General features: G+C 39.7%; 1 protein-coding gene and 1 pseudogene across 1 annotated transcript in view; both read left to right on the top strand.

Annotated features, from left to right (window-relative positions):
• Positions 1-21,564, top strand: part of RSF1 (remodeling and spacing factor 1) — a 198,888-nt gene that overhangs the window by 92,134 nt on the left and 85,190 nt on the right. The window contains exons 3-4 of the mRNA XM_053561132.1: positions 12,383-12,475; positions 20,606-20,811. Of these exons, the coding sequence (XP_053417107.1) occupies positions 12,383-12,475; positions 20,606-20,811 (299 nt within the window). The remainder of the gene's footprint in view (positions 1-12,382; positions 12,476-20,605; positions 20,812-21,564) is intronic.
• Positions 13,560-13,658, top strand: LOC128566194 (uncharacterized; annotated as a pseudogene).

Genomic DNA, 21,564 nt, shown 5'->3' with positions numbered 1-21,564 from the left:
AGCAAATGAACACACGCAACCGCTTACCAGTTTTCCAGTGCTTTTGTTCTTCTCCTGGGGTCCAGAAGTCTTTTGCTGACTCCCTGTGTCCTCAAAGGGTCGTTTATGGGCAGATCCCACCAGCCAGAGATGCCTGGAGTCTAGTCTCCCCAGACTTACTGTGCCCAGTTGCAAGGTATGTGTTACTCAGCCACCATCTTGCTCTTCTTCCCCCATTTGCCGAAATTCTTAAGAAAAAGGTTTGTGGGCAGGGCACAATGGCTAACGCCTGTAAGCCTTGCACTCTGGGCATCCAAGGTGGGAGGATTGCTTGAGTTCAGGAGTTTAAGACCAGCCTGAGCAAGAGAGAAACCCCATCCTCTACTACAAACAGAAAAACTAGCTGGGAGTAGTAGCACACAGTGGAGTCCCAGCTGCTCAGGAGGGTGAGGCAAGAGAATCGCTTACACCCAAGAGTTTAAGGTTGCTGTGAGCTATTATGCAACAGCACTCTACCCCATGATCTTGAGTTTTAAAGTGAGATTTTGGGAGTATTTTATCTTTCTTATGCCTAACACTGTACCCTGGATGTTTCATGTCTTCTGTCGTTTAATTCTTAAAATCATCCTGATTAAATGTAGTAAGATACGGATAAGCCCAGAGAAGTTGTAATTTTTGCTTGAGAAAACAGTACACATAGAATTAGTGTTTGTTTTTGTTTTTTTTTTAATTGTTGAGGATTCATTGAGGGTACAAGAAAAGTGGTTTCTCTTTACTTATAAACTAGACTCTGTCATACCAGTATACCATCATTTTCATTCCGTTAGAATTTTTGCATGTACTTTATCTTCTGCTTGGGATGCCTTTGCACCACCTTATTTTCTTGGCAAACTTTATCGTTTAGGTCTCAAGACAAGTATTACTGTCTCATTGTAGCCTTTTTTGAGGAACATTTTCTCTGATGGACTACGTTTAACTCTTGTTATAGAAGCTATCATGTAGTTTTATATTGGATGTTCACTGTATACCAGGTGCTGTGTTTATGCTTTCTTTTTATTATCTTAACTTCAAAATACTGGTTATCCTCGTTTTAAATCACAAGGAAATGGGTTTTGAGAAACTAATGGCAATAACCTGTCCAGTTCACATTTTAAAAATGACAGGGTCAGCATTCAAACCCAGAACTTGGTGAATCTAGGTCTTTGAAATGCCACTAGTGATATTTCTCACATTTTCTTTCTTATAAATAATAAGTTTCTTGGAGGCTTCTTTTCATCTTTTATGCAGTAATATTAGACAAATTAATTAATCATTTAGGCAGTTTTTGGTTTCTTTCCCTTGGCTACCAGTAAGCTTCACTTATATTTATTTCTCAGTTGCAATCATTAGCCAGGTTTTTCTTTGTTTTTGTTTTTTTGAGACTGAGTCCCACTTTGTCACCCTCAGTACAATGCTGTGGCATGTTGAATATAGCTCTTCCTTGTCTGGTCATTTGTTTTTCTTTTTTTCTTTTTGTTTGTTCGTTTATTTTGAGACAGTCTCAAGTTGTCACCCTGGGTAGAGTGCTGGGGCACCACAGCTCACAGCAACCTCCAACTTTTGGGCTTATGCGATTCTCTTGCCTTAGCCTCCCAAGTAGGGAGGACTATAGGCGCCCATCATAACGCCTGGCTTTTTTTTTTTTTTTCTTTTGGTTGTAGTTGTCATCATTGTTGTTTAGCAGGCCCGGGCTGGATTTGAACCTGCCAGTTCCTGTGTATGTGGCTGACGCCCTAGCCGCTTGAGCTACAGGCGCCAAGCCGGGGTTTTTTTTTGTTTTTTTATTTTTTTTAATTTATTTTTATTTTTATTATTTTAAAGACAGAGTCTCACTTTTCGCTCTTGGTACGATGCTGTGCCGTCACAGCTCGCAGCAATCTCCAACTCTTCGGCTTAGGTGATTCTCTTGCCTCAGCCTCCTGAGTAGCTGGGACTACAGGTGCCCGCCACAACACCTGGTCAGGCTGGTCTCAGAACTCCTGAGTTTAAGCAATCTACCCAGTTCAGCCTCACACAATGCTAAGATTACAGGAGTGAGCCACTGTACCTGACCCATTAACTAGAGTTTTGATGGAGTTTTTACCTTCTCTGTTACATGGCTCTTGATCTCTTTTCTTTTATGGTACCACTGTACAAATGTATTACTGAGAGCTGTTTCTTTTCTTTTAAAAATCAGTGGAATACAATTATTTTAAAATTTTGTTGAAATCTAGAACAAAATATCTGGCTTCTGTTGATGCTTTGTTCTTAGCAGACTTTACTAGTCCTCAGCCTTTGCTGCTCAGCCAGCTACAAGATTACTATGCATCTTAAAGCACAGGTACCTATTTGTTATCTCTTTTAGTGTCTCCTTAAGACAGCGTACTAAGACCTATAGAATAAGCAGAAACTTGTTAAGAAATTACTACTAGTAGCTTAGCCTTACTATAATATAAAGTAACTAGAGAGAATGACAGGGTGTGGGAGGCCTAAAAATCATATGTTAAGGAAGTTATAGTGATAATCCAACTGAGTGATGAGAAGGCCTGAATTAAGGTTTTGTAGACATTTGTATTCTGCCTTTAGTAAGTTTTGCCTGTACCCATTCTAAGATGCACCGTAGGTGTGGCCCCACCCATCACCCTCGCTCCACTATAACCTCCTTGGCCCTTTCCCCTTCCTTGGCCCTTTCCTCATAGTTTTGTGCTATAGTTGGGTTATAGCCTTCATGTGAAAGCTATAATTTAGCTTCATAGTAAGGCTGAGTACATTTTCTTCCATTCCTGAGATACTTTGCTAAGAATATGTTCCAGCTCCATCCATGTAAACATGAAAGAGGTAAAGTCTCCATCTTTCTTTAAGGCTGCATAATATTCCATGGTATACATGTACCACAATTTGCTAGTCCATTTGTGGGTCGATAGGTACTTGGGCTTCTTCCATGACTTAGCAATTATGAATTGGGCCACAATAAACATTCTGGTACAGATGTCTTTGTTATATTGTGATTTTTGGTCTTCTGGGTATAAACCTAGTAAAGGAATTATAGAATCGAATGGCAGGTCTATTTTTAGGTCTCTTAAGTATTCTTCAAACATCCTTCCAGAAGGAATGTATTAGTGTGCATTCCCACCAGCAGTGTAGAAGTGTGCGCTTTTCTACACATCCATGCGAACATCTCTGGTTTTGGGATTTTGTTATGTGGGCTACTCTTATTGGGCTTAGGTGATATCTCAAAGTAGTTTTGATTTGCATTTCTCTGATGATTAAGGATGATGAGCTTTTTTTCATGTGTTTGTAGATCGTGCATCTGTCTTCTTTAGAGAAATTTTTCTTCAAGTCCCCAGCCCACCCTGAGATGGGATCATGTGTTCTTTTCTTGTTAATACATTTGAGTTCTCTGTGGATTCTGCTTATTAGACCTTTATTGGAGGTATAACCTGCAAATATTTTCTCCCATTCTGAGGGCTGTCTACTTGCTTTACTTGCTATGTTCTTGGCTGGGCAGAAGCTTTTTAGTTTGATCAGGTCCCAGTAATGTATTTTTGATACCGCTTCAATTGCCTGGGGAGTCCTCCTCATAAAATATTCACCCAGGGTGATTCCTTCAAGAGATTTCTCTGCACTTTCTTCAAGTATTTTTATAGTTTCATGTCTTAAGTTTAAATCTTTTATCCAGTGAGAGTCTGTCTTAGTTAATGGTGAAAGGTGTGGGTCCAGTTTCAATCTTCTATAGGTTGCCAGCCAATTTACCCAGCACCATTTGTTAAATAGGGAATCTTTTCCTCACTGAATGTTTTTAATTGGCTTGTCAAAGATCAAATAACGGTAAGTAGCTGGCTTCATCTCTTGGTTCCCTATTCTGTTCCAGACATCTACTTCTCTGTTTTTGTGCCAGTACCATGCTGTTTGGATCACTGTCGATTTATAGTACAGTCTCAGGTCTGGTAGGGTGATTCCTCCTGCTGTGTTTTTATTGCTGAGTAATGTTTTGGCTATTCGAGGTTTGGCTATTCGAGGTTTTTTCTCCATATAAAATGGAGTATTATTTTTTCAAGATCTTTAAAATATGACAATGGAGCTTTAATAGGAATTGAATTAAAATTATATATTGCTTTGGGTAGTATAGACATTTTAACAATGTTGATTCTTCCCAGCCATGAGCATGGTATGTTTTTCCATTTGTTAACATCTTCAGCTATTTTTTTTTCTTAACGTTTCATAATTCTCTTTGTAGAAATCTTTCACGTCCTATGTTAGGTATACTCCCAAATATTTCATCTTCTTTGGCACTACTGTGAAAGGAATAGAGTCCTTGACTGTTTGTTCGGCTTGGCTATTGTTGGTATATAAAAGGCTACAGATTTATGGGTGTTGATTTTGTAGCCTGAGACATTGCTGTATTCCTTGATCATTTCTCAAAGTTTTGTAGTAGAATCCCTGGTGTTTTCCAGATATATGATCATATAATCTGCGAAGAGTGAAAGTTTGATCTCTTCTGACCCTATGTGGATACCCTTGATCACCTTTTCTTCCCTTCCATTACAATGTTAAAGAGCAATGGAGACAATGGGCAACCTTGCCTGGTTCCTGATCTAAGTGGAAATGCTTTCAATTTAACTCCATTCAATAGGATATGGCTGTGGGTTTGCTGTAGATGGTCTCTATTAGTTTAGGAAATGTCCCTTCTATACCAATTTTCTTAAGTGTTCTGATCATGAAGTGATGCTGGATATTATCAAAAGCTTTTTCTGCATCAATTGAAAGAATCATATGGTCCTTATTTTTTAGTTTGTTTATATGCTAAATTACATTTATAGATTTACGTATATTGTACCAGCCTTGCGACCCTGGGATAAAACCCACATGGTCGTGGTGTATAATTTTTTTGATGTGTTGTTGTATTCTGTTTGTTAGGATCTTATTGAATATTTTAACATCAATATTCATTAGTGATATTGGTCCATAATTTTCTTTTCTTGGGGCTTTCCCTGGTTTGGGGATCAAGGTGATGTTTGCTTTGTAGAATGCGTTGGGTAATATTCCTTCTTTTTCTATATTTTGGAAGAGGTTTAGTAATATAGGTACTAGTTCTTCTTTAAAGGTTTGGTAGAATTCTGACGTAAAGCCATGTGGTCCTGGGCTTTTCTTTTTAGGGAGATTTTGTATAGTTGATGCTATTTCAGAGCTTGATATAGCCCTGTTCAACATTTCCACCTTGTTCTGGCTAGGTGTTGGTAGGTGGCGTACTTCCAGGTATTGGTCGATTTCTTTCAGATTTTCATATTTCTGAGAAAAGAGTTTCTTGTAGTATTCGTTAAGGATTTTTTGAATTTCTGAGGGGTCTGTTGTTATTTCCTTTTTTTTTTTTTTTGTAGAGACAGAGTCTCACTTTATGGCCCTCAGTAGAGTGCCGTGGCCTCACACAGCTCACAGCAACCTCCAACTCCTGGACTTAAGCGATTCTCTTGGCTCAGCCTCCCGAGTAGCTGGGACCACAGGCGCCCACCACAACGCCCGGCTATCTTTTGGTTGCAGTTTGGCCGGGGCCGGGTTTGAACCCACCACTCTCGGTATATGGGGCCGGCACCTTACCCACTGAGCCACAGGCGCCGCCTGGTCTGTTGTTATTGCATCGTTACCATTTCTGATTGCTGAAATTAGAGATTTTACTGTTTTGTTTTTTTTTTTTCTGGTTGGTCAAAGATTTATCTATTTTATTGATCTTTTCAAAAAACTAACTTTTGGATTTATTGATCTGTGTATAATTCTTTTGTTTTCAATTTAATTTAATTCTGCTCTGATTTTGGTTGTTTCTTTTCTTCTGCTGGGTTTGGGGTTGGAGTGTTCTTCCTTCTCCAATTGCTTGAGATGTCCCATTAAGTTATTAACTTCCTCTCTTTCCGTTTTCTTGAGGAAGGCTTGCAGTGCTATAAATTTCCCTCTTAGGACTGCCTTTGCAGTATCCCAGAGGTTCTGGTAATTCGTGTCTTGATTATTGTTTTGTTCCACAAATTTGATGATTTCCTTCTTAATCTCGTCTATAACCCATCTATCCTTCAGCATAAGGTTGTTTAGCTTCCATGTTTTTGTATGGGTATGCAGGTTCCTGTTGTTATTGAGTTCGACTTTTATTCCATGATGGTCTGAGAAGACGCAAGGAATAATTTCTATTTTTTTAAATTTGCTGAGGTTAGATTTGTGGCCTAAGATGTGGTCAATTTTGGAGTATGTTCCGTGGGCTGATGAGAAGAATGTGTATTCAGTTTTTTTGGGATGAAATGTTCTGTAGATGTCTGTTAAGTCCATGTGTTGAATGGTTAAGTTTAAATCTAAAATTTCTTTGCTTAGCTTCTTTTTGGAGGATCTATCCAGCACTTGTAAAGGGGTGTTAAAATCTCCAACTACTATGGAACTGGAGAGAATCAAGTTGCTCATGTCTGTTAGAGTTTCTCTTATAAATTGAGGTGCATTCTGGTTGGCTGCATAAATATTAATGATTGAAATCTAATCATATTGAGTATCAACTTTGACAAATATGAAGGGTCCATCCTTATCCTCAATTATTTTGGTTGGTTTAAAGCCTATTGCATCTGCGAATAGGATTGCAACACCTGCTTTTTTCTGCTTTCCATTTGCCTGGCGTATAGATGACCATCCCTTCACTTTGAAAGTCTATATTTGTCTTTTAATGTAAGATGCGATTCTTGTATGCAGCAGCTATCTGGCTTGAGTTTTTGTATCCAGTCAGCCAACCTGTGCCTTTTTAGAGGACAGTTTAAACCATTCACATTAATTGAAAATATTGATAAGCCTTCAAGAGTCCGGTGGACATTTTTAATCCTTTCGCGACTGTGGAGGTTGGAATTTGATCAAAATTTTCTGGGTAGGTTTACTTTTGTGGTGGAGCATTACCCTTGTCTTTTTGGAGGATAGGTCTGAGAATATCCTGGAGTGCTGGTTTAGTTATGGCAAATTTCTTCAACATGTGAATGTCATTGAAGTATTCAATTTCTCTGTCATAAATGAAACTCAGTTTAGCTGAGTACATGATCCTGGGTTGAAAGTTATTTTGTTTTAGGAGATTAAAAGTCGATGACCATCCTCTTCTAGCTTGAATGGTTTCAGGAGAGAGATCTGCAGTTATTCTAATATTCCTGCCCTGGTAGGTGATGGTTTTCTTTTGTCTGGCTGCTTTCAGAATTTTCTCCTTCCTATTAACTTCAGTGAAATTGATTATGATGTTTCTGGGGGATGTCTTATTTGGGTTGAGTTGTGCTGGAGTTCTGAAACTGTCTGCGCTCTGAATTTCAGAATCTTTTGGCATGTCTAGAAAGTTCTCCTTCATAATCTCATGGAGAAGAGACTCTGTGCCTTGTGAAGCCACTTCATCGCCTTCGGGGAACCCTATAAGATGAATATTGGGTTTCTTTGAATTATCCCAGAGTTCTTTGAGAGAGTTATGTTTTTGCCCTCCATTTCTCTTCCTCTTTGAGAGTTTGGGAGCGTTTGATTTCAATGTCTTCAATGTCAGAAATCCTTTCTTCTGCTTGCTCCATTCTGTTACTGAGGGATTCTACTGTGTTTCTCAGATCTTTGAGGGCTGCAACTTCTTGTCTGAAAGTGTCAAAATCTTTGGTAATTTGGTCTTTGAATTCGTTGAATTCTTGAGATATCTTTTTGATTACTGCTTGGAATTCTTTTTCAATCTTTTTTGCTATCCAGATTCTGAATTCAATTTCTGACATCTCAGAGGTTTGTTTGTGCATGGGATCTTGTGCTGTGTCTTCCCCATTGATCCTTGTGGGAGTTGATCTACTCTGACTATTCGTATTGCCAGAGTTTTTGTGTAGATTTCGCTTCATGATTGTTTTTCACCGTAGCCTTTGGCCGTCCTCAGAGTTGGGGAGGTGTTTCTCCAAGATTAGACCCCTGTGGGGTCACTCTGTTCTTGCTGGATCTTTGTAGGGAGTGGCCCTGTGTAGTTCCTCTGGGGCTCTCCCTTCTAGGGAGTTCTGGTTGTGGATGCTGCTCCGTAGTGTGACACACCCGGATCCAGCAACAGGGAGGGAGGTAGTGCACATGGTTCTGGGAGTGCCTGGCACCCAGTGAGTTTGGCAAATAGAGCCCAAGGCTTCAGCAGTCTCTGGCCAGGAGAAGGGCTCTGCACAGCGGCAGGGAGGGCTCCAGAGTGCATGCCACTACCAGAGTCCCTGGCCAGAAGAGCGGGCCAGTGTGGAGGCAGGGAGGGTTTAGGAGGGAGGACTCAAGGTGGCACGGTTCCTGCCGTTCCTGGTCAGGGCATGCAGAGGCCTGGCGGTCACGGTTCGGGGGTCACTGTGCAGCTCTTATGGACGTCTGGGCGGTTCCCAGCCTAGGAGTTTGAGGTTGCTATGAGCTGTGATGCCACAGCAGTCTGCCCAGGGCAACAGCCCAAGGCTCCAGTGTGCCAAAACTGGTCTCACTCTGCCCCTGAGTGTTAAGGCTTTAAGGCAGCTCAGTCCCCACCTTTAGGCTGCTCAGTTACTAGGTTACTAGCTCCTGCCCGATCCTTGCTCTGTGACCCTGAGGGCGGAGCTTGCTGGGGCAGTTCTCTCACATTGGCTCCCTGTGGCCCATAGCCGAACACTATTAGCTCCGTCTGGCTCAGCAGCTCAGTCTGGGGCCCTAGAGAATGCCCAATGTTAACCGCACTCCTGCTCAAGCTCTCCCCAAAGGCAGTTCACCTGAGTGCCAAGTCCAGAAACACTGAAACAGTTCACAGGTAAGGCCTTTCCGGTTTGTAGTCTCACTGCTGTTTGTACTTAGGGTTGCTGGCGGGATTAGGTCGATGGGACACATGCAACCACTTGCCAGTTTTCCACTGTTTTTGTCCTCCTCTTTGGGTCCAGATGTCCCTTGCTGACTCCATGTATCCTCAAAGGGATGATTATAGGCAGATCCCACCAGCCAGAGATGCCTTGAGTCTTATCTCCCCGGACTCACCGTGCCCTGTTGCAGGGAGGCTGTTACTTGGCTGCCATCTTGGATTGTCTCTGACTTTTTACCTTTAAAGTTAAGTTATCCTCCTAAACATAAACCCAGTAAGTAGAAATTTAAAACTAGCATTTCTACCAGGCCTTTTTAACCCATTGTTCAGTTGTATACGCTTTGGCCTTACCATGCTTCACATTCTTTCTACTTCCCAAGGCATAATGAAATTTGTCTGCCAGTTACCTCTGATTCTTCCTTGAAACTCCTGTATTTCCTATGGTTTTTAATGACTTTAGACACCACACGAACAATTTCTGACGTCTTAACCTTGGATAATGAGTATTCTTTTGCTAAATAAATAGACGTCTGCCTTCAAAAATTCAGGACCCGTGTCTGTTTTCCTCTGCCCTCTTTTCCCAACTATATGACAACTGTATAAAGGTTTTTAAAAGTGAAAAAAAATCAATTTTTAATGAAGTGTTCTTTAGAGGAAATCACAGTTGATTTCCTTGGCCTCAGAATAATTTCTAAGTAAATTACCAGGTGATTATTTATTGTTGCTGTTTTTCTGGGGTTCAGTGCATGCCACACCAATGATTTACAGAGAGTCTTTCAAAGAAATAAAATAGCATCACTTCAAATGTAATATTAACTTATTGCATTCATGTAACCCTTGGATTGGGTGTATTGCTATCCTCAGGAGGAAAGTGAGGCAAAGAGGTTATATGCTTTACTCAAGGAATGAGAGAAATAGAGATTATCTCTAGCCATATACAGTGATATCAGTATATATATATTTTTTATATATTTACAAAGAGTTTACAACCATGACCATTATCTTAATTACAGAACTTTTTTTTTTGAGACAGAGTCTCAATGTTTTTTTTCCTTGGTAGAATGTAGTGGTGTCATTGTAGCTTATAGCAACCTCAAACCCTGGCTCAACCAGTCCTCTTGCCTTAGCTTCCCAAGTAGCTGGGACTGTAGGTGCCTACCATGACACCTGGCTAGTTTTTCTATTTTTAGTAGAGACAGAGTCTCACACTTTCTCAGGCTTGTCTTGAACTCCTGAGCTCATGCAGGCCACCCGCCTCGGCCTCCCAGAGTACTAGGACTACAGGTGTGAACCACACACATTTTATCACTCTGAAAAGGAATCGCCTGCAGTGACTTCCCATTCCCTGCTTTCCCTACCACATGGCAAATGCTCCTTTATTTCACCTTTATGGATTTGACTATTCTAGACATTTAATATACGTAGAATCATGCAATTGGTGGCCTTTTGTGTCTGCTTTCTTTCACTTAACAATGTTTTTAAGACTCGCCCAGGCTGTAGCATGCATCATTACTTCATTCCTTTTTATAGCTACATAAAATTCCCTTATATAGATATACTAGAATTTGTTTATGCCATTCATCTGTTACTGTACATTTTGAGTTGTTTCCAGTTTGGGGGTATTGTGAGTAATGCTGCTATGAACATTTGTGTGCAAGTTTTTTGTTTGTTTTACAGTTTTTGGACGGGGCTGGGTCTGAACCCACCATGTCCAGCATATGGGACCGGCGCCCCACCCCTTTGAGCCACAGGCGCCACCCTGTGTGCAAGTTTTTATGTGGACATATGTTTCGCTTTTCTTGTATAAATACCTAGGAGTGGAATTGCTAAGTCATGTGGTAACTAAACTGCCACTCTTTCCTAAATCAGCTGCATCATTTTCCATTCCCATCAGCAGTCTTTTAGTGTTTCAGATTTCTCTGCCTCCTCACCAATATTTATTGTTATCTGTCTTTCTCATTGTTGCAAAATGTGTATTATGTCCCAACCTTTTAACTTTCGATTAATTACTTTAGGGTTTTCCTTGTGCAATATTCTAATTTTCTTTTTCTCTGTATATCCCGATTTTTTTCTCTGTCCACAAAATAAATTACTCCCAGGCAGAGGACATATGGTATTCCAGAGAATGGGGGAACTCATTCCGCCTGTGACCCAAGATCCTCCATTATATAGCTTCTGGTCATACGGCTTGCCTTATATTATTTTTCTATCCTAATACTGATCTCCTACAATTTTACAAAATGGTAAAAAGATAACACTAGTGCAGGCTAAGAAAATGGTAACCCACCTAGAAGAGTCATCCAGGTCTTATTTCTGTGTTGAGAAAGTCATTAGAGCAGGCCTGCTTGCCTGTTTGTTTTTCTTCTGTTTGTCGATTCTAGCCCATTGCCTATGCTCCGTGATAATCTCTTGCCTTCTGTTGGTTCTTCTCCCTGTTCTTTGCTCCTTGAATTGCAAAAAAACAACATGGAATTGGTAGGCATTTTATATCATTTTTCATGCCTACTTAATAGCCTTTAAGAGCAGTATTATTACTATTCCAGTTTTATTGCTGAAAAAAGTCATATGCACCCGTAAAACCCATTGTCATTTCCCTGTATTAATCTCCCTTACTGGCTTCTTCTGACCTCTGATTAGGAGGAGCCACTGGAATGGGAGAAAGATTCCTGCACTGACTTTTTAAGTGGAGTAGTTATTCAGATCTTCCTTTTTCAGCCTGCTCTAGTGGCTCTGGGTTGCCTGAAATGCTTGTGTAGGAAAAGAAACCTCGATAATTAAGTTAAAGCATGTTATAGAAGGTCTTTTATGTCAAACAATGGAATTTTTACATGCATAGCTAGACACTGAATTGGAGAGAGGCTTGATTTTAAGTATGTGTTCAATTCGTATGTTTTTTGAGCCTACTTATGGTGTAGGTATCAAGATGAATTACCTATTGACTTTGCCCTTGGAGAACTTTCAGCCGTTTAGAGAGATACAATCAAATAATTCTCCTCCTGTGGAAAAATGTGCCGATAAAGTATGTATAAAGATCTTGAGAACAGAGGAGAGAGCTACAGACATTGGTCTTTTCCAAATTGTATTTAGTTTTTCATAGTCCATAGTGAAGACTGAATTGGTTTTTGTTTTTTGTTTTTTTTTTGAGACAGGCTCTCTGTTGCCAAGGATAGAGTGCAGTGGCATGATCATAGCTCACTGCAACCTCTAACTCCTGGGCTCAAATGACCCTACTACCTTGGCCTCTCAAAATGTCGCCATTGATACCACTGCACTATATACCGAGGGCAACAAAGTGAGACTCTGTCTCCATAAAAAAGAAAAACAAATTTGGCATTACAGGTATGAGCCACCATGTCAAGGCCTCACTTCTTATCTTAAATTCAGTTATCAAATAATAGTAAACATTTCTGATGGCTTTAAATGGCAATGCATTTTAGGGTGGAATTCGGTTGTAACTCCATTGTTGAAATCTTTCCTTTATAAATATATGTTAATGAGAATTCAGCATAATTGTTTAAGACTACTAGTGTAAATAAAAATTGCTTTCATGCATTAAATATTAACTTTCTCTGACAGATATGCCAGGAATTTAACAGCACGTGGGCATGGGAAATGGAGAAGAAGGGCTATCTTGAAATGAGTATTGAATGCAAACTAGCACTCTTAAAGGTAATAAAAATTTATTATTTGTTACAATTATTTTAATTTAAAATTTCACTTTTGACTTATCGTTAAATTGAAAAATAAAAAGATATTAAAAGAAAAAAAAGAAAATAATTTTTTTTTGTAGAGACAGAGTCTCATTTTACTGCCCTCGGTAGGGTGCCATGGATGTCACATGGCTCACAGCAACCTCCAGCTCTTGGGCCCAGGCAATTCTCTTGCCTCAGCCTCCTGAGCAGCTGGGACTATAGGCACCCACCACAACGCCAGCTATCTTTTCATTGCAGTTCAGCGGGGCTGGGCTTGAACCCGCCACCCTCAGTACACGGAGCCAGCGCCCCACTCACTGAGCCACAGGCGCCACCCAAGAAAAAAATGTGTTTTTTTTGTTAGTGAAAGAGGACAATAAAATCTTCTATTTTTTTTAGTGACAAATAGTGTCTTCTTTAAATTATTGTTTTTTATTGTTTTTCATTGCATAAGTATATCTAGGTTTAATTATCTCTTCTTGTAGGGATAGTAATAGAATGGGCTGATTTACAAATTCTACTGATTTACTAAATTAGCAATTTTATATTGTTTTCCAAATGACATGGGGAATGCATTTGGTACTTAATAAAATCTTCACATGACCAAATGTACCTAATTAAAATGGGTCATCTTAATGATTACAAGAGGGACTTTACCTAACAATTGCAATCAGTGTAACCTGGCTTATTGTACCCTCAATGAATCCCCAACAATAAAAAAAAAAAAAAAAAGAAAAGAAAAATGGGTCATCTCAAAGTAGGCCTGTTTTCAAGTTTGAGTTTCCCATTCTTTTCTTGCCTACTTGGTATTGTTGGCCCTAATTAGTGCAGAAAGTAATGAAAGTAATGAAGTTTTTATCACTTCTGAAATTTGCAACATTCTATAAGTAGGTTTCTTACTCAAAGGACCTCAAGATTTTATGGAGTTTTTTTTTTTTTTTTTTTTTTTTGAGACAGAATCTCAGTTTGTTGCTCTCAGTAGAGTGATGTGGCGTTATAGCTCTCAGCAACCTCAAACTCTTGGGCTTAAGTGATTCTCTTGTCTCAACCTCCCAAATATCTAGGACTACAGGCTCCTGCCACAACAAACAGCAGCCTCCTTGGTAGTGTATGCAGCCTGTTGCTTGTGTAGGTTGTGCTAAGGGACCTTGGAGACAGTCCTACTACATGTTCATGTGTTAGGCCTTGTGCTGACCCCAACCTGTAATCTAGGCCCTAGACAGTTATGCATGGTGCCTTTGGACAGCCCCAGGGCACTGTGCTCAGGGTTCACATTGGCCAAGTCATCATGTCCATCCGCACCAAACTACGGAACAAGGAGCATGTGATTGAGGCCCTTTGCAGGGTCAAGTTGAAGTTTCCTGGCTGCCAGAAGATTCACATCTCCAAAAAATGGGGTTTTATCAAGTTTAACTCAGATGAATTTAAAGACATAGTGGCTGAGAAGAGGCTCATCCCAGATGGCTGTGGGGTCAGATACATCCACAGTCGTGGTCCCCTGGACAAGGGGCAGGCCCTGCACTCATGAGCACTTTCTCTGTGTTGCCTATCATTTGCGCCTACCAATAATAAATCCTACTTCCTGTCCACTTAAAAAAGAAAAAATCTCCTCAGAGCCAGTGGTCAGTGAAAGACTACTTAGCTTGAAAACTGCATATGAATCATAGGTTGAAGCATGATCTCTTGAGCCCAGAAGTTTGAGGTTATAGTGAGCTGTGATTGCACCAGTGCACTTCAGCCTTTGTGGCAGAGGGAGACCCTTCACCCCATTTTTTTCTTGAGACAGGGTCTTACTATGTCGCCCTTGGTAGAGTGCTGTAACATCACAGCTCACAGCAACTTCAAACTCTTGGGCTTAAGTGATTCGCTTGCCTCAGCCTCCCAAGTAGCTGGGACTACACGCGCCCACCATAACATGCAGCTATTTTTTGTTGCAGTTGTCATTGTTGTTAGCTGGCCTGGGCCAGGTTTGAACCCACCACCATCCATGTATGTGGCAGGTGCCCTAACCACTGTGCTATGGGCACCAAGCTGAGACCCCGTCCCTTAAAAGAAAAGAGAAAAGGTCTCAGTTTTACATCTCAAGGAACTAGAAAAAGAAGAACAAACCAACTCCAAAGTTAGAAGGAGGAGAATAAATAAACAAGATCAGAATAGAAATATTAATAAATAAATGGAGACTAGAAGAACAATAGAAAAGATAAACAAAACTAAGCAGGTTTGTTTTTGTTTTTTGAGACAGACTCTCACTTTTTTGCCCCCACACAAGAGTGCTGTGGCCTTAGCCCAGCTCACAGCAACCTCAGACTCCTGGGTTCAAGCAATCTTCTTGCCTCAATCGCCTAAGTAGCTTGGGCTACTACTGGTGCCTGCTACAATATTCCATTAATTTTATTTTATTTTTTGAGACAGAGTCTCACTGTATCACCCTTGGTAGATTGCCATTGCATCACAGCTTACAGCAATCTCAAACTTTTGGGCTTAAGCGATTCTCTTGCCTCCAGCCTGCCAAGTACCTGAGACTATAGGCGCCCGCCACAATGCCCAGGCCAGGTTCAAACCCACCAGCCTTGGTTTATGTGGCCAGTGCCCTAACTACTGAGCTACAGGTGCTGAGCCTTTTTTTTTTTTTTTTTTGTATTTTTGGTAGTTTTAGTAATGATGAGGTCTCACTCTTGCTCAAGCTGGTCATGGACTCTGGAAGTTAAGGTATCTTCCCACCTTGGCCTACCAGAGTGCTAAGATTACAGGCATGAGCCACCTCATCTGCCCCTAAGCATTGGTTTTTGAAAAGATAAATTCACCAAACCTTTAGCTAGGTTTGTCAATAAAAAGAGAAGACTCTAATCAGAATGAAAGTAGAGGCAAAGTATCATAAAAGACAATTGCCTTAGATAACTTAGAAGAAATGGATAAATTCCTAGTAACATACAGCTTACCCAAATTATGAAGAAATAGAAAAATATGAACAGACCAATAACAAGTAAGGAAATTGAATAAATAATGAGAAATCTTACATCAAAGAAAAGTCCAGGACCTGACAGTTTCACAGCTGAATTTTACCAAAAGCCTAAGGAATCACTAATGCAATCCTTCTCAAAATCTTCCATAAAGTTGAAGAAGAGCAAATAATTCTGGTGTATTTTTTGAGGTCAGCATGTTAACCCTGATGCCAAAGTTAGACAAGAATAATATAAGAAATTTCCCTCATAGAACAATGGCTCACGCCTATAATCCTAGCCTCACGCCTGCAATCCCCAGCCTCTGGGAGGCTGAAGCAGGTGTATTGCTTGAGCTCATGAGTTCAAGACCAGCCTCAGCAAAAGCAAGACCCCCATCTCTACTAAAAATAGATAAACTGAGGCAAGAAGATTACTTGAGCCCGAGTTGAAGGTTTCTGTGATCTATGATGCCATGGTACTCTACCCAGGGTGATATCTTAAGACTCTGTCTCAAAAAAAAAAAAAAAAAAGCGATTTCCCTTATGAATATAGTTGCAAAAATCCTTAAAATAATACAAGCAACTGAGTTGCATAGCACATATAAGGATTGTTTACTGTGATCAAATGGGGCTTATCCTGGGATCTCAAATATAAGGATGGTTCAAAAATGTGATATACCACATTATTAGAACAATGAAAAAAAAAGCATTTGATCATGTCAATAGATGCAGGAAAAGCCTTTGCTTTCTTATAAAAACTCACAATGGGGAAGCACCTATGGCTCAGTGAGTAGGGCGCTGGTCCCTTATACCGAGGGTGTCGGGCTTGAACCTGGCCCCAGCCAAACTGCAACAACAAAAAAAATAGCTGGGCATTGTGGTGGGCACCTGTAGTTCTAGTTACTCAGGAGGCTGAGGCCAGAAAATCGCCTAAGCCCAAGAGCTGGAGGTTGCTGTGAGCTGTGACACTACAGCACTCTACAGAGGGTGACAAAGTGAGACTTTGTCTCTAAAAAAAAAAAACTCATAATAAGGCCCATATGGTGGCTCACACCTGTAATCTTAGCATTCTGGGAGGACTAGGCAGGTAAATTGCTTGAGCTCAGATGTTCTAGACTAGCCTAAACAAGAGTAAGACCCCCATCTCTACTAAAAATAGAAAAGCTAGCTGGGCATCGTGTTGGTTACCTTAGTCCCAGGTACTCGGGAGGCTGAGGCCAGAGGATAGTTTGAGCCTAATAGTTTGAGGTTGCTGTGAGCTACGATGATGCCATGGCACTCTACTCAGGCTGACAGAGTGGGACTCTGTCTCAAAAAACAAAAACAAATGAAAAAACTCACAATGAATTAGGTGTGGAAGGAATGTATCTTAATGTATAATTGAGTAATATATAATAAAGCCCATACGTAACAAGCTTACAGCTTACATCAGGAGCAGACAAGGATGCTACTTTTGCCACTTCTATTTAGTACTAGAAATCATAACAAGAAAAAGAAATAAACATCATCCAAATTGGAAAGGAAGAAGTTAAATTTTCACTGTTCTCAGACATGATTTTATATATAGAAAACCCTAAAGACTCTACCAACAAACTATTTAAACGAGTACATGAATTCAGTAAAGTTGGAAGATACAAAAATCAGTAGTATTTCTATTGACTAATTTTGAACTGTCTGGAAAAGAAATTTTAAAACTCCATTTACAATAGCATAAATAAATTATTTAGGAATAAGTTAAACCGAAATGGTAAAAGTTCTCTACAGAGAAAACTATAAAACATTAATGAATTAAATTAAAGACAAATAAATGGAAAGCTATCCTGTGTTCATGGATTACAAGAATTAATATTGTTGGGTGGCCCCTGTGGCTCAAGGAGTAGAGTGCCAGCCCCATATGCTAAGGGTGGCAGGTTCAAACCCAGCCACGGCCAAACTGCAACAAAAAAATAGCTGGGTGTTGTAGTGGGTGCCTGTAGTTCAGCTACTCTGGAGGGTGAGGCAAGGGAATCGCCTAAGCTCAGGTGTTGGAGGTTGCTGTGAGCTGTGTGACGCCATGGCACTCTACCGAGGGCGATAAAGTAAAACTCTGTCTCTACAAAAAAAAAGAAAGAAAATCCTATAATTCATAAAGAACCACAAAAAATCCCAAAGAGCCAAAGCAATATTGAGCCAAGAGAACAAAGCTGGAGGCATCAACATGGTATTTACACCAAGTATTGCTTATGGAAAAACACGAAACATGATACAGGCACAAAAACAGACAGATAGACTAATGAAACAGAATAGAGGACCCAGAAATACATCCACACATACAAAGTCGACTGATCTTCAGTGAAAGTGTCAACGTCACAGAATGGGAAATGGCAATCTCTTCAATGAATGATATGGAGGAGAGTAGATATTCATGTGCAGAATGGAATAGATGCTTATCTCACTGTATTTAGAAAATCAATTCAAAATGAATTAAAGACTTAAAACATAAGACCTGAAACTATAAAACTGCTGCAAGAAAACAGGGGGAAAGCTTTATTTTTTTTGAGACAGAGTCTCACTTTGTTGTCCTTGGTAGAATGTTGTGGTATTATAGCTCACAGCAACCTTAAATTCTTGGGTTCAAGTGATTCTGCTGCCTGAGTCTCCCTAGTAGCTGGGACTATAGGCGCCCACCACAACGCCCGGCTATTTTAAGAGATGAGATCTCAGCTCTGGCTCAAGCTGGTCTCGAATCTATGAGCTCAGGCCATCCACATGCCTTGGCCTCCCAAGTGCTGGAATTACAGGCATGAGCCACTGCGCCCAGTCTGGGGGAAAGCTTGACATTGGTCTGAGCGAAGACTTTTTGGATCTGACCCTCAAAACACAGACAACAAAAGCAAGACTAGACAGATGGGATTGCATCAAATTAAAAAGCTTATGTGCAGCAATAGAAACAATCAATAGAGTGAAGAGATAACCTACAAAATGGAAGAAAATACTTGCAAACCATCCATCTGATAAGGGCTTATCTTCCAAATTATATTAGGAACAAACAACTCAACAGCAAGAAAACAAGTTAACCTGATTAAAAAATGGGCAAAGGAAGTGAACAGACATTTCTCAGAAGACACAGAAAGGTCAACAGATACATGAAAAATTGTTCATCATCACTAATTATGAGAGAAATGTAATTAAAACCACATTGACATATCAAGTCACAACTGCTGGGATGGCTTTTATCAAAAAGATAAGAGATATCCAGTTTGGCAATGATGTGACGGAAAGGCATTCCTTCTGGTGATAATTTACATTCTTACCATGAGAATAGTACCTGGTAAGAATGTAAATTATAATAGCCATTATGGAAAACAGCACAGAATTTTCCTCAAAAAATGAAAAATAGTGGACTGGGTATGGTGCTCATGCCTGTAATCCTAGCACTCTGGGAGACCAAGGCGGATTACTCAGCTCAGGAGTACCAGCCTAAGCAAGAGTGAGGGCCCCCCCCCCTTTATAAACAGCTAGGTATTGTGCCAGCTGCCTGTAGTCCCAGCTACTTGGGAGGCTGAGGCAAGAGGATTGTTTGTGCCCAAGCTCAAGGGTAACAAGGTGAGATTGTCTCAAAAAAAATATATATATAAAAGATACATAAAAAAGCAAACTATTGGGCAGCGCCTGTGACTCAGTGAGTAGGGCGCTGGCCCCATATACCAAGGGTGGTGGGTTTGAACTTAGCTCCAGCCAAACTGCAACAAAAAAATAGCCAGGCGTTCTGGCAGGCACCTTTAGTCTCAGCTACTTGGGAAGCTGAGGCAAGAGAATCACATAAGCTAAAGAGCTGGAGGTTGCTGTGAGCTGTGACACCACAGCACTACTGAAGGCAACAAAGTTAGACTCTGGCTCTAAAAAAAAAAGGAAAAGAAAACTATCATTCAGCCAACCCCTGCTACTGTGTATATATCCAAAGGAAATGCATTTGTTTGTCAAAAGAAGAGATCTGCACTACATGTTCACTGCAGCATCAATCACAATAGCCGAGATAATGCAGTAAACCTAAGTTCTCATCAGCAAATGCATGGATAATGAAAATTAGTAAATCCTGTCTTTTGTGACAAGATGGTTGAAGCTGGAGGATATTATGTTAAGTGAAATAAGCCAGGAACACAAAGTAATACCCCATGATTTCACTTAGATGTAAAATCTATAAGGGCTAAACTCACAGAGGCAGAGAACATAGTAGTGGTTATTGGGAATTAGGAAGGTGGAGGCAGGTTGGAAAGATATCAAAGTTACAAAAAATGAATTAGAGAGGAGGAATTAATTCAGGAGCTCAGTAATACAACCTGGTGACTACAGTTAATAACAATATGTTGTATCCTAGAAAGTTGTTAAAAGAGCAGATTTAAAATGTTCACATCCCCCCCAAAGTCTAAGTATATTAGGTAATAGATGTGTTAATTAGCTTGATTTAATTAGACACAATACATATGTATCAAAACACTGTACTGGGCTCCGTGCCTATGGCTCAAGTGGCTAAGGAGCCAGCCACATACACCTGAGCTCGCGAGTTCGAATTCAGCCTGGGCCCGCCAAACAATGATGGCTCCAACCAAAAAATAGCCCAGCCTTGTGGCAGGTGCCTGTGGTCCCAGCTAATTGGGAGGTGGAGGCAAGAGAATCGCTTGAGCTCAGGAGTTGGAGGTTGCTGTGAGCTGTGATGTCACAGCACTCTACCCAGGGTGACAGTTTGAGGCTCTGTCTTTTTAAAAAAACCAAAACTTTATACTGTAAACCATCTCTATATATATAATTTTGTCAATTAAAAATAAAGTAATTAAAGATTATTTAATAAATAAATGAAAATTTTAACATAGAATTGTTTTATACCATGAGACAATTTTGGAATTTTTGTGCAAACAGAGTCACTCCTTTTGAAGTATAATTTGGTTTGTGCATCAATGTTTGTGTTAAACCTAAAAACTGGTATAATATTAATATACCTGGCTTCTTAAAATTTATCTTTTTATATTGGTTATCCTCAGCAGTTTATATAAATGAGAGAGGATAGTGGAAGATGGATAAACTGTGTGTGCTCTGTCTCTTCACTCAATCAATTCTGTAGTTGTATCATTTTTATTGTGATGGAGAAACGTTTATGGGGTATTTTAAGCCTTGTTATGACTTTTCTAGTACCTCTGCGAATGTCAGTTTGATGACAATCTGAAATTCAAGAATATTATTAATGAGGAAGATGCTGATACTATGCGTCTCCAGCCAATTGGACGAGACAAAGATGGCCTTATGTACTGGTACCAGTTGGATCAAGATCACAATGTCAGAATGTACATAGAAGAACAAGATGATCAGGATGGCTCTTCATGGAAATGCATTGTCAGGTATATTTTATTGGAATATTTTACATTATTTTGTGTTTCATACTTTGATCTTTTCTCAACTAGAATGTGGTCTATGAGGTGGGATGATGGTTTTTTGTTGGGGGAGGTGGGAATTTCTAGGGCCTCGTCAGTGCATTAGTCATTATCAATTTGTTTCTAATTATTTTAATTTGGTCAATTCATCTTGACACCATATATTTTCCATTTTTGCTGTGCACATATTTATTGGGCTTCTGAGGAAATATCAGGAACATTGTGCTTTTTTTATTAATTTGCATGTACATGTGTTTATTAGATTTCCCCTTTTTACCTTCACAAAATTAAAAAGGCTTAAAATTTAATAACAATAAGAATGTTTAAGATAAGGACTAGAAACAAAAACCTCGTAAAGAACAAACGAAGATAAGTACATTCAGAAAAGAAATCAGATGATTAACATTGTGCTTTTTTGTCATAGTTCTGTTTTTTATAAATTGATTTATTTGTGTTTAAAGATATATTTGGACAGAAACATTTAAGGCATAACCATGAAATATAACTTTAAAAAAATCAGTAATACTAGGACCTTTATTCAAAGTCTTTGTGTCCTTTTCTACTTTTATAGTTTTATTATTTAGAAAATCCCATTAATACCCACTATATATGGGTATTTTTATATATATATATATATATCTTTTTTTTTTTGAGACAGGTTTCACTATGTCACCTTCAGTAGAGCGTTGTGGCATCACAGCTCACATCAACCTCAAACTC

The sequence above is a fragment of the Nycticebus coucang genome, chromosome 14, assembly GCF_027406575.1.
Source record: "Nycticebus coucang isolate mNycCou1 chromosome 14, mNycCou1.pri, whole genome shotgun sequence".
NCBI classification, from domain to species: domain Eukaryota; kingdom Metazoa; phylum Chordata; class Mammalia; order Primates; family Lorisidae; genus Nycticebus; species Nycticebus coucang.
This window is presented reverse-complemented; position numbering and strand designations above follow the sequence as displayed.